Genomic DNA, 12,521 nt, shown 5'->3' on the forward strand with positions numbered 1-12,521 from the left:
AAAATTTAGAATAGTAATGAACCGCAGTCGTCAGGCAGGCAGGGTTTGCAGACTTGTTGATTGTTTTTCTTTTGTCCTAGTTTCCACTATGCAGTCAGTGCTTGCATTTTTGAAAACGTTTGTTTTAGCTTTAATTCATTCTTTTGTCTACAAAAGAAGCTTTTAAGGTTGGCTTATCATAAATTGCTGAATATGGAGGATTTTTTGTTACTATAAGCTACTGTTGCAAATGAGTTATTTATCAGTGAGTAATTCTAAGTGACATAAGTATAAGTTAATTTAAAAAATATCTACTTCAGTACTAGCATCAAAAGTAAATTTGGTTTTTGAAAATCAGTAATTTAAAATGTGTGATAACTGAGTTCTGCTTTTTAGTTCATTCAGGGATATAATAGCATTTTTGTTCATGAAACAGACTATTAATCTTCGACATTAATAGTTTACTCATTGTATAGAAGAATTATAGCAGAGTTGTAATACTGGATAATTAAAATAAAAGGCACTGTCAGCTACTTTTTTGTAGCCTAACGGTCTTTTAGAACTCTTTGAGTTTGTTATTTGCTGAAGACTTGAAATATTCCAGCAGAAGCTGGTTTCGTAAGTTACTTATGCTCTAGAAGAAATCTTTGTGGGGGCTTTTTTTTCCTATTATGGGTGCACATCAATTATATTGGCAAAAATATGGTACTTAAAATGGTCGGATATCTTAAATGTATCAGCAGAAAGTAATAACAAAACTGTGTGACAAGAATTACAATGTAAAACTATTTTTTTGTGTTTCTGTAAGCTTAACTTGTAGTGGTGATGCACTAATTAGTAATTTTTCTTGTGCTTTTAATTCATGATGTTGGGCATGGTTCTTGACAAACGCTACTTACATTTTTTTTCCTTAAATTATTCCTTATCACCTTAATTGTAAATCCCATAGGATTGTTTGTTACAGCACCTGAAGAATACTGCTGAAAATGCTTTTGAGAAACGATTTTTTTTATCATAGTTACTTCTCAGTGTTGCACCTTTATAAAATGTGATTCTTTTTGAGCATAGGATACCCAAATGTTTGTGTTTGCTCCAGGAATAACCTGGAGGATATTTTTTGTTTCTAAGACACAAAGTTCTGGAATGTATTCACTTATCCCTGCAGATTATCAACTGTAAAGTGGGTCAGATTCAGAGTCAAATGGGTTCTCTTTTAAATCGTATATCCAAATATTTTGTTTGTAGTTTATACTTAAACATCTTTAGAAGCCTTATTTTACACACTTTTTTAATATATTAGGACTATGATTTTGATAAAAGGTAAGATAATGTTCCAAATATATATTTCACTTAGTAAGTTGAACAGGTTTTGTGCATCAGATAATTGTCAGAGATCTAATTAAGTTTGTGATGTGCTTTTTCTCCTCTCCTTCTACAGAACACCGATGCAGCTCTTTTGCCCTGTCTTAGTTACCCTGCATTTGCTTTGGATGATGAGGTTTTGTTCAGTCAAACATTAGATAAAATTATTAGAAAATTGAAAGGAAAATACGGGTTTAAAAGATTTCTGAGAGATGGGTATGGAACAGCCCTGGAGGACAAAACACGACGTTATTATAAACCAGCAGAAATTAAGGTAAAGGAATACCTAGCCTAGGTAAGGACAAAGTTTGGTTCTCTTAGATGTTTAGGCAGTACTTGAAAAACAAACAAATGGCCAAAACACAGAAACAAACCAAAAAAGCCAACCCAACCCACAAAACCCCAAACCAAAATCCCACCCAGGAAAACAAAATAAAACAGAACCTGAAACCCCTCAGTATTTGCAATTTGAATTGCACAGTGATTCCTAATTGCTTCAAGTGACGAGATGCATTTTGTAATTTGGCATGTGCAGTTTTGAGAGATTGCTAAGTCAGCAAGTTAGTCGTTGATTCATTTTGTAATGAATGTGCTTGCATTTACATTTTAGGGTACAGTTGATTTCACATAACAAATAAGGAAGGTATTTATCATTCTATTTAATTTCACAGCTGACTACAGTCTGAGCGTATAGAAAATAGTTTTGCTTTTGACCACAGTATTTATCAGTAAAGGTTATCTAAATGAAAATTTATTTTTTTTTTCTCCCTAGTAGTTTCTCTGTGGAAAATAAAACATGGATTATATAAATATTCTGCTTGAGAATAAGCCACAGCATACGTGAAGGCACAGTTAAAGTGCCCATAGGATTAAGAACCTGTAATCTAAATGAAAAGCTGATGTACTAAAATGTTCTTACATTCATGTTTGTCTTTTGTTGCTTTGAAATTATTCAACAGGATATTTGCATACATGTCCTTAAACCAAATCGATGAAATATCTGATTGATTTTTCTTCTTTTCAGCTTTTTGATGGCATTGAGTGTGAATTCCCTCTGTTTTTTATTTTCATGATAATTGATGGTAAGTACAGCTCTACGTTCCTGTTCTTTGAAGGCATTAGAGAGATGAACCCTTAGAAGAAAGACCCAGAAATTTTTTTCCTGACCTGCCAAAATAAACCATAATGCAGTGAGACTAAATATCATACCGAGAGGTGTGTCTCATGGGTTAAAAATCCCAAGCACTCAACCTCCATTATTTCAGCATTTTTAATGTGAACACTTTTTAGAATATAACTTGATACGGTTTTTTTACAAGCTTAAATCTGTGGCATTGTCCCTGCACAGTATATCAGAACTTCGCAGCAGCACATGAGAGAAAAAGAAGAGGGAACACATTGACAAACTGAATGTTGGCAGCAGGTCTTTTCAAGTTGGATATTCTGTGGTAATTGAAACAGAATTCAGGAGAGAAAAAAATGAACAAGAAAAGATCTGCTATCTTTTTGAAATGCCTGTGCTTCCTGACCTCATTTTTCCACATAGCCGGTTAGTCTGATTTAAAGAAAAACAAACAAAAACCCCAACAACAAAAAAAAAACAACCCCACTACCTAGACCTTTTCTTGAAGGCAGGAAGCATACCAAAAAAGTTCGTGGGATGATTTCAGGATGGAAGCTAAAATTCACATACAGCAGAAGTCTGAATAAGAAAATGAGTAAGGGTTACAACCCTCAAAAAGAGCTGTAAATGGATGAAAACCTGGCCATCTGTTTTTTGGGGTTTTTTTTCCCTTTAGTGTGTGGAGTAGTTTTCAAATAAAGATGGTGAGAGGCACAGAAATCTGCCATCTGCCTGGGCTCCTCTGTGGCCACCCACAGATTAAAATATTTTGTTTGAAGATGTAATAAGGTTTCACACCTGATTTTTCTGGAAGAATGCTTGACGTTTTTCAAAGAGTGATGCCTAAAACTGAGGCAAAAGGCACTGACATTTAATGCTGCCCACTTGCAGTTTTGTGAAGAAGAAAGGTAATCATCTTTAACTGAAGTCAGCAGAATGATACTCTTTTTGTATTACAAAGAAAAAGTAAAAAATAACATATTTTGCACATACTGTCATTATTTTTTTTCCTGTACCACAATTTCATCAAATAGACCAGTTCTCTCGGTAGATTTTGTGTGCACATCTCCAAATCCTTAAGCTTCCTTAATGCAAAATTTGAAACGTATACAGAGCGACTTAAACTGCAAAAATACAATGAAATAGGTGGAGTGGATTACAGTTGAACTTCTTTATAATGAAAATGCTGAAAAAGCCCTCAAGCTGCTGCATGGGGGATAGCGCTCCAGCTGAAAGCCTACTTACCCATCCCGCACACTTGCCGAGTACAAAGGAAAGCCTTTTCCGCAAAGTGTATCAAGCTACCGAGTATCTGGGCGACTCCTGCTAGCTGGGTGTCGTTACCCGTGTAACAGTGGGGCAGTGCTGCGTTAAATAAAAGGAGTCCTGTAAGTGATAGTCCGTACTCCTCTGATGTTGTTCACATCAGCAATATTCTTTTGTCATTTTCTCTTTCAAAGATCAGTAGAACATACTCAAGTAACTATACATTTACTTATGTTTTCTTTTATAAGGCAAACTTAATTAGCTGATCAACTTTTCTGTTTTGTCAGTGACAGCTTTTTAGGATTGTAAGATACGGAGAGTTAAAACAGTTCTGCAAGTAGATACTACTGAATTAGCTACGCATTTACTAGTAGTATCAAGAACACTGTTTTATCCCTCATGGGTGACGGTCATTATTACCCAACGGTTATCTTCACTAGATAATTTATAAAAGCAATTGTATTATCACATAAATGCATCTTTTTGTCCTCTACAGCATCTGCCAATAAAACTAAATTACAAAGAGTCAGAGTATCATATTGCTCTTGTGTCAGGGCTGTGCTCAAATGTTTTGAAATAGTTCAGTGTTACTTAAACACGCTTTTTTTTGTGTGCAAACTTTCAGTGCAGTTGTTTCTCTTGGCAAGTGATTTCGTTTCCTGTGTATATACGCAGGAATATTTGAGAATGTTACGACACTTGTCAAGCTTTGGGTTTGGGTAGAGTACAGAAGAGTCATGGAAAGAGAAATATCCACACAGCAGTCACGCTCCAGCTTCCTACTGCACTCTGGCTTTTCAGTAGGATAACTTGTTGGATATTCTTAAAATAACATGAAAGATACAATTTTGTGACTTTTTAAAATATATGTATTGATATACATATATAAAGTCTCAAAAAATAACAAAAGCCATATCTAAACTTAAACATAAAACCCAACATAACTAAACATGTCATACACATAAATACATCTACATATACATAAATACATACCTTACACACACAAACATATTTAACAAAAAACATATCTAAACTCCTTGTACTAAAGCTGTTGTGGTATATTTGTTCTCAGTGGATAAGTTTGTGGTTTTCTTTTGCCTTTCAGAATTCACCCTTTTTAAGAACACAAAAAGGCTGCTTCACTACTAATTTTCCTGTTGGGATTTTTCTCAAAATGAAATTGTTTGGGACTCTCTGGGTTGTAGATAGGCATCTGCAGCTGTAGGAAAGGATTGAACTAAACGAATCAATATGGCTATTTTTTTGGATGACATGTTTGAATAGCATTTTTGAAAGCATTTTTACATTTCTGGTTGAACGTGGAGGATTATGGTAATTTTCTAGGATAGGGAAGGAGGGAAACATTACAGCTCTCTTTAACAACATGGAAGAATATGATAACTGAAAACTATGGAAAGAAATGAATGAAAAATGTACAATGAAAAGTTTTCATCTAATTGTTCGCCTTTAAATGTTAAAAAATGTTCTATTTTAAAACATCAATGTGACTTGTCAAGTTCCTTGGTGAACAGGAAGGCTCTTGGTGGTTTTGATATGCATTTTCACCTAAGAACTTTTGATGAACTGAACATTGGTCATCTTAATATTCATCAGATTCATTTTGAGATGACCAAGTTCTACTAGAAGAACATTTAAGGTACTGGTATTCCCAGACTTACCAGTTTCTTCCCAAAAGCAGCACCATAAAGAGTTGACTGCTCTGTTTAGTATCTCAAGGTGTGTCAGCAATTCTGCACATCTGTAATATGAATATAAATACCTACGTAACTTACAGATTTAAACACTCGATCTAAAAATCTTCAGAGGGGAATTGTTCAATTTACTACTTGAAATTCCTTTTGTATTGATTTATTAGGATTTCTAGCCAACACACTTCTAGATCAGTTTGCAGCTCTCTCCTAGCAATTCAGGACCAGTCTGTCTCCGCACTGGCGCACAAGCTGTGCTGCTTCTTTCTGCTGTGATTAAGGAAGTTATTTACAACTAGCTGGGCTGGTTGTGCCCAGTTCCTGAGCCTTTGTGAGTTCGCAGCTTTACTGTCCCACGTAACCCGCCATCGATTCCAGTTTAAGAGAGTGGCTGATTCATGATCCCTGCGAGATTTACCTGTAGCAGCAAGTGAGGATCTACAGTTTAGTCTCTTACTTTTCATGAACTGTATAGTGTGTAGGCGCTACGTCATTGAAAAATAAACAGTAGATTATTTTTTTTCTTCTTTTATGAACATTAAGCTCACAGAAAAGTTTTTTCTTCTGTTAAGTCAATTGTTGTTTGGTTGTTTTTAGGAGTTTTTAGAGGAAATCCTGCACAAGTAAAGGAATATCAGGACCTTCTGGATCCTTTGCTTCAACATACCTCTGAAGGTATAATCTGATACTCATTCTTCTGAAACACTGTAGCTTTTTATTGATCTGAAATTGTTAAAATACTGACATTTCTATTAATGGATATTGCAGTCAGAGCAAAGGAGAGGTAATAATATCACTATGTCTCCTGAAGGCAAAATCTATAATACTAAAATTAGCTCTTCCACCTAGATACATTGCATCATAAAGTGTGATAATAAAAGTAATGTTATCTGGAAAAATGCTACTGACACAAACTTACACTGTACGCAGTCAGTCCTCCCCTCCTTCGCCTGTGCTTTGTTATTTACAAAATTCGCTTTGACTTTGCAGGACAATATTAACTACAAACAATGTTCCACCTGGGTACAGCTGAGAATTACTTGTGTCATTCATTGTCACTTCACAGGATTTTAAAAAGAATTTGGTATATGCATATGAAATTGTTTCTAGCTTAGAGCAGTGCAAGTGGCAACATGCTAATTCTAATATAAACACTCTCTTACTTAAATTGTGCACTCCGGAATTCTGGTGGAACTGCAGACAAGGCTGTTGGTGGCCTACAGGCACATCCGTCCAAAATTCAGTTAAAATAAAAAGACCAAAAGGTTGAGTGGGAGGGGAAAAAAATGGCCTGAGATCATAACAAGCTTCAATATACTGACAATCCAATTTTAAAATGGCATCTTCAGTCACCTGTTCTTGACATCTGTGCTACAGTTACACAAGTAGGTGCTGAATATTTTAGACTTTGTTCTTTAAAATTAGAATATTTGTTGAACTAGTTTCTGTTAAGAAACAGAAGCATTTCCTTACGAAATTTTCATTACATAGCAGATTTTCTGACCTTGCTGATCCTTGCTTTTTTCTGGTTATTAATGATTATGTGAAGTTCCATGAACACTGAATTAATCTTGTGGTTCCTCTTGGTGAATGCCATCATTATTATCTAATCTTAAAATTTCTGGATGTGTTTGGATACCTCACCCGTTTGAAGGTTCTATCTCTTAATAACTTTTCAGTTTTTCTGAGCTTCCTGCCAGTAATAAATTTTTTTTTGTCTAAGCAAGTAGTCAGACAGTGTAACTGTATTCTGTTTATCACCTGTTTTTTTCATCCAAATTAAGGTGAAATTTAATTTTGTAGAGAGCATATTAATCTGCTTTTGTGTTGCATATAATTAGGTCAGTCTTTTTTAATTATGTTTCTAAATTCCTGACTCTTGTCCACTTAAAAAGTGTTGAAATAAAGGATATTAATCTACAGTGATCAGTAATACCTGTGGCAGAAATCTAGATATGAGATATGCTATCTTCCAATGAAGAAGTTATTCCATTTTGCTTCATGATGTTTCAAAATGAAAATGCTTGCTAAAATTTTTTTTTCATACTTGCAAAACTATAATTTTTGTTTAAATAAATGTTTGATTACTTTTGGCCAAGGTGTTTTAAAAAGTTGGCTGATGCTGAGCTGGTATTAAGTACAGGGAAAACCACCCCAAGTGTTTCGCTCTGATGCAACTTTCATTTCTGTTGGTTATGGTTTGCTATCTGGGCTGTATTTTGCTTTAGGTGAAAAATAGTAATTTTTTTCTTTTTTGCACAGTAAGGCACTGCACAGGCGAAGTGTGTGTTCTGGGAAGAAATTCTGTGGAAATGTTTGGTGACAAATAAAGTAATTTAATATTGCCCTGGGTTTCTTGTACTGATTGTGGCTTTGAGGCAGCAATGAGTGACAACAGCATTTCTGTTCAATCACATTATTGCTAGGGTGTAACTTCCCCTGTTTTGAATCCGCTTCAGCTTTATTATGGGACTACAATCAAATAATAAGGGAAGTGAAATGTATTTATTTACTGTACTTATTTTAAAACTCCATAGGGTATCCTGTTGTACCCAAGTATTACTATGTGCCCGCTGATTTTGTTGAACTGGAAAAGAAGAACCCTGGCAGTCAGAAACGGTTTCCCAGTAACAGTGGATGCGATGGAAAGTTTTTCTTGTGGGGACAGGCAGTTTACGTCATTGCACAACTCCTGGGTAAGAGGCTGAGGAAATTCTACCAGGTTTTTACTTGTCTGAAGTGAAGGATGTTTTCTTGTTAACATTGTTCTTGAATCTGAACAAAACACATTGGCTTGAGTTTTGAATGGGCTATGGGTGGCACGTGTGTTCTCTGCTTCAGTACATATGTGACAGGCAAAAATTGCTTTTTATTCTTTATGTTAAAACTTTCTGCTGCGTGTAGCATACTATGAAGCTTACTGGAATATTTCATAGAATACTGAAAATCTTCTAAACATCATAGGCTTCTCTTGCGTTTTTTTTTTCTTGCCTTTCCCTCTTAATTTGTTCTTCATGACAAAATATATTAACATGATAGCTTCTGGATTAACTATGTCAGCTGCAGCTATTTGTAAGCATTCTATAGCATTTAATTCAATTGATTTACTGCTTGAAGCAAGACAAGTTTAAACTTTGAATAGTTGCAGTCTCAGATAAAAATGTGTTCTTCAGTCTGTAATTTCTGCTCTTTAAAACAGAAGAGACTAGATGAGCATTGGGAAGCGTGTGTCACAGTCTGGCCATCGAAGGCCGTTACGGTGCATTTCAGTCACAAATGAGCTCTTGGTCTCACTTGAGAGGATTCAAAGGCTCATGCAAAAAGTTAAGTCAGGAATGTCTTTACAGTTTGTTTTTGTTTTTGTTTTTTTTACGCTTCCTTTTAGGAGGAAGATATATTACTTCATTTTTAACACGCTCAGCATTTACCTGGTAATCAATAGACTGAGTTCTAAAAACTTCTTTTTGGTGAACACTGTAAAGGGAAACAGGCTGGTGGCAGTAAAATGAGAAACATTGAAGGGGAATTTAAAAATTCAGGCCTTGGCAAGAACAGTGGATATATCTTTAGGTATGGAGGAACAGAGTCCGTCTGCTGCTCCACCTGTTTGATTTCACTGTATTCCTTCCATAATTCCTTTTTTAGCCAACACTGTAAAGTAAATGCAGGCAATCTCACCTTTAATGAAAAGACAATTAATTTAATCTCTTAGTATTAGCCAAGTAATCCTCAATAGTGTGGGCAGGAATACTGCAGTAATTCTGCTAGTATTCATCTTGTATTAATATTTGTGTAATTCTACACCTGCAGAATGTTGGTTAAATAAATTAATTATTGTTTGCTAAATGTGGTGTGAGTAACCTAACTTTTTTTTGTTCCAATTCTTTCTTTTGCTGACCGCTTACACGCTTTTTTTGTTAATAATTATGCTAAATGTCTTTTTGAAATGTTGTCATTTGTGACTGTTCCCTTTATTGTTTTAAATTTTCTCTGCACTGTATGCATTACTTCTCATTCCTCCCTTCCTTTTTTCAAAATACTTTTTTTCCTTTTCTCTCATAGTCTTTGCAAGTAGGGTCTGGAAATTTTTACACAAAGCTAAATCTTATCACCGGTGATTGTTGTATCAGGAACTCCATTTATTCATGCTAATTTATAGTCGGTGCATTTAACTTTGCTCCTTTCTGGATGAAAACCTACCCTGAGTAACAGTTTTCTCCTTGGTGAAAGTTTTTGTGTGTGTCACTTTGCTTGCTGGTGGCTGCTAATTAAGTCGAGACCTGACTCCAAACACTTTGATTTCTGGGAAGGGACTGGTTTCCCATGTCATCATCCATTCCAGAAATTGTTGTGTTGCCTCGAGGGTAGCAATTAATTTGTATTTGCTCACCCTCCTTGTTTCTGTTGTGTAGGCGAGCATACAACATAACCTTTTCAGATTATTCTTCTGTCTGTGGGCCTGCTGTCTGCCTGTTGCAGTCCAAATTTTTCTAAATGCAGCAACATGAAACTGAGTCAGTTCTTATACATCTCGCTGCCTCCCACAGAGGGGCAAACAGAAGCGGAGAAGTCACAATTTTGATGCTGCTTATGAAGGCTCTAAGCAGCGGAGGCAGTGGAGGTAGGTGTCTTGCCTGCCGCTGTTGCAGATCACCAGATGCCTATGCAACTGAAGAAATTGTTTATGAAGAATAAAAGCAGGCGTTTTGCAGACGATGATGCGGTTTTTCATAGAATTTCTTTCTTGCTCTGGCTGAGGAGGTTTGTAAAGGCTGTATGAAGAGTCCGCGTGTTCAAGCAAGTGAAAGGAATGCCGGCTGCTCAGCTGGGTCGCACAACTGGGAGTTCACTCGTAGCGTTTCATTTAGTAGCTCTCTTCCTTTCCTGTGCTTTTCTTTGTAACTTTTGTATCTTGCTCTGTGGATTCAGTGCTGCCCAAAACAAAGTTTTTTGCAGTATTTTGTAGAGTATAGACCAAATGGATTAAATATTGTCAGCTGTTGCTGATGCAAATAATGAGCTACCAGAGAAAACTCTGCTTCTGCATTCTGATACACTTGCATTTGCGATAATGGTGATGATTATTCACTGAGATTCTTCTTTTAAATGAAACTGTAGATATTGAAAGTTACCTTAATTTTATATTAGTCTGTTGGTATAGTTGTTTTAAATACAAAATTATTTTCATTACTGAGCAATGTAAAAACAGTGGAAATAGAACATGTATTCTGGAAACTGCTCTTGCTTTTAAGAATGATGAGGCAGAGTCCATTGATCTGGCAATCATTTGGTTAATCAATTTTATAGCATCAACAGTACCACAAATAATTAAGTAACTTCCATGCCTTTAGCCAGCGTAAGAAGTCTGACCATGTGGACTGGTGCTTAGATGACTGATTTCCTTAAAATGTGTTTTGTTACCTCATGTGTCCGTATATTAAGAAATAGGCTGTGGTAATTTTTCATCATCGAGCTTTGCTTTCTGTTTTTTAACATAACCACCTGTACGTGGATCGTGACTCCGCAGGACTGGGCAGAGCAGGCGGCAGGGTCCCCTCCTGGCAGGAGGCCGGCAGCATTCCCTCAACAGAAGGCAGGGGACAGGAGACGGTCTCAGGCTGTAGTAGCTGACCGTGGCTGGCCGAGCTCCCGGCAGCAGCGGGCTCCTTCCAGGCTTCCTCGGTGAACTGCCCAGCCACGTCCGTCCTTGTCTGCCCATGCCTTTTCTTCCCACTGCACCGTCTATTCTGCTCTCTCTTCTTTCCTAACACTGTTAAGCTTGAGCCAGGACACGTTTTGAGTTTATAAACTGCTGTCTTAATTTACTACACAGTGTAGTATTCAGAAACATTTTTTCTTGTCAAGACAGCGTTGGTTTTCTGTTGTAGCTGAATTCAGCTAATGAGTTGTTTCTCCTTTAGATTAATAGCTGATTTCCTAGAGTATAGAGCTTTTTAAGAATATGTGCAAAATTCTTGACTTGTATATAGGAGAAATGAAAATTCACTGTGACCTCCCCTGTAGCAGAAATTAAAGATTGGACAGATTCATGTCAAAATGTCATTTTGATATGAAAATGCTTCTTTGCAGGGCATAATAGCTCACAGTAGATTGTGAATCTTTAATCAAGCCATTTGTTGAAACTTTTTCATAGTGTACTTTTGTTGGAGTACTTTATTTTTTTCAGGAGAACTTTAAAATAATGGAATTTTAGGTTTGTTGCCTTGTGGTTTGTTTTTTGGGGTTTTTTGTTTGGTGGGGTTTTTTTAATACATGTAAAAAAGCTCCAGGTAGAAATTGCTAGGTTTCAAATATTTTTAATTGGTTTTTTTTACTATTTCTTCTTGAGCTATCCTAGTGAGAGGTATCTTTGATATCCCTTGTCCCTTTCAGGTTTATAGTTGTGTGATTACCTTGATATAGAGGCTGTCTGCTTTTCTTCAAAGCTAAGAAAATTTTGATGGCAACCATTGAGTTTCTAGTTAAAGCTCCAGAATAATTCCATGGTTGTGGCTTGAGGGCTTTTTACATTACTTGGTTGTTGTGGAATTTGTTGTCTGCCTATATTTTTCTAACACATCTCTCTGAAAAAATAAAAGATTGTTTTTGTATACTATAGTATTATAATCAGCTGTAGCAAGAGTGATGTTTGAGTCAGTTTTAAAATTAAGAACATCCTTTAGATCGGCAAATCATTGATCTGAAACAAAGATTATAGCAGCAGAACCGACTGTGTAAAATACATTCACATGCCTCCTTAACAAAAGCTGCAGAAAGTACTCAAGTCATTCAGTATTTTTATATATTGTTGTTTACTTTCAGCTGACAAATTAGTAAGCCCTAAAGATATTGACCCTATTGGACGTTACGTACCTCCACAAGATCAGCGGAATGTTAGCATGAGATTTTCAAATCAGGTAAGCATAAGCTTAGCGTTAAAATATTTTTACTGAAAATTTGTTATCTATGTGTTATATATGGCTTCCTAATATTCCAGTTTAAACGCTAGGGAAATCTTAAGTGTATGTACATTTGCTTGGTTGATGGAGGATTACTTTTAAATGGGAGATTATAACATCTGC

The 12,521-nt window shown here is 35.9% G+C and overlaps 1 protein-coding gene across 6 annotated transcripts in view; it reads left to right on the forward strand.

Moving 5' to 3' along the window:
• PHKB (phosphorylase kinase regulatory subunit beta) overlaps positions 1–12,521 on the forward strand; it is an 80,105-nt gene that overhangs the window by 36,147 nt on the left and 31,437 nt on the right. For all 6 annotated transcript variants that reach the window (XM_055818874.1, XM_055818873.1, XM_055818877.1 and 3 more), the window contains 5 exons: positions 1,418–1,615; positions 2,366–2,423; positions 6,037–6,114; positions 7,977–8,135; positions 12,262–12,356. In XM_055818874.1, coding sequence (XP_055674849.1) covers positions 1,418–1,615; positions 2,366–2,423; positions 6,037–6,114; positions 7,977–8,135; positions 12,262–12,356 — 588 coding nt within the window. The remainder of the gene's footprint in view (positions 1–1,417; positions 1,616–2,365; positions 2,424–6,036; positions 6,115–7,976; positions 8,136–12,261; positions 12,357–12,521) is intronic.

Source organism: Falco peregrinus, chromosome 14, assembly GCF_023634155.1.
Source record: "Falco peregrinus isolate bFalPer1 chromosome 14, bFalPer1.pri, whole genome shotgun sequence".
Lineage (NCBI taxonomy): Eukaryota > Metazoa > Chordata > Aves > Falconiformes > Falconidae > Falco > Falco peregrinus.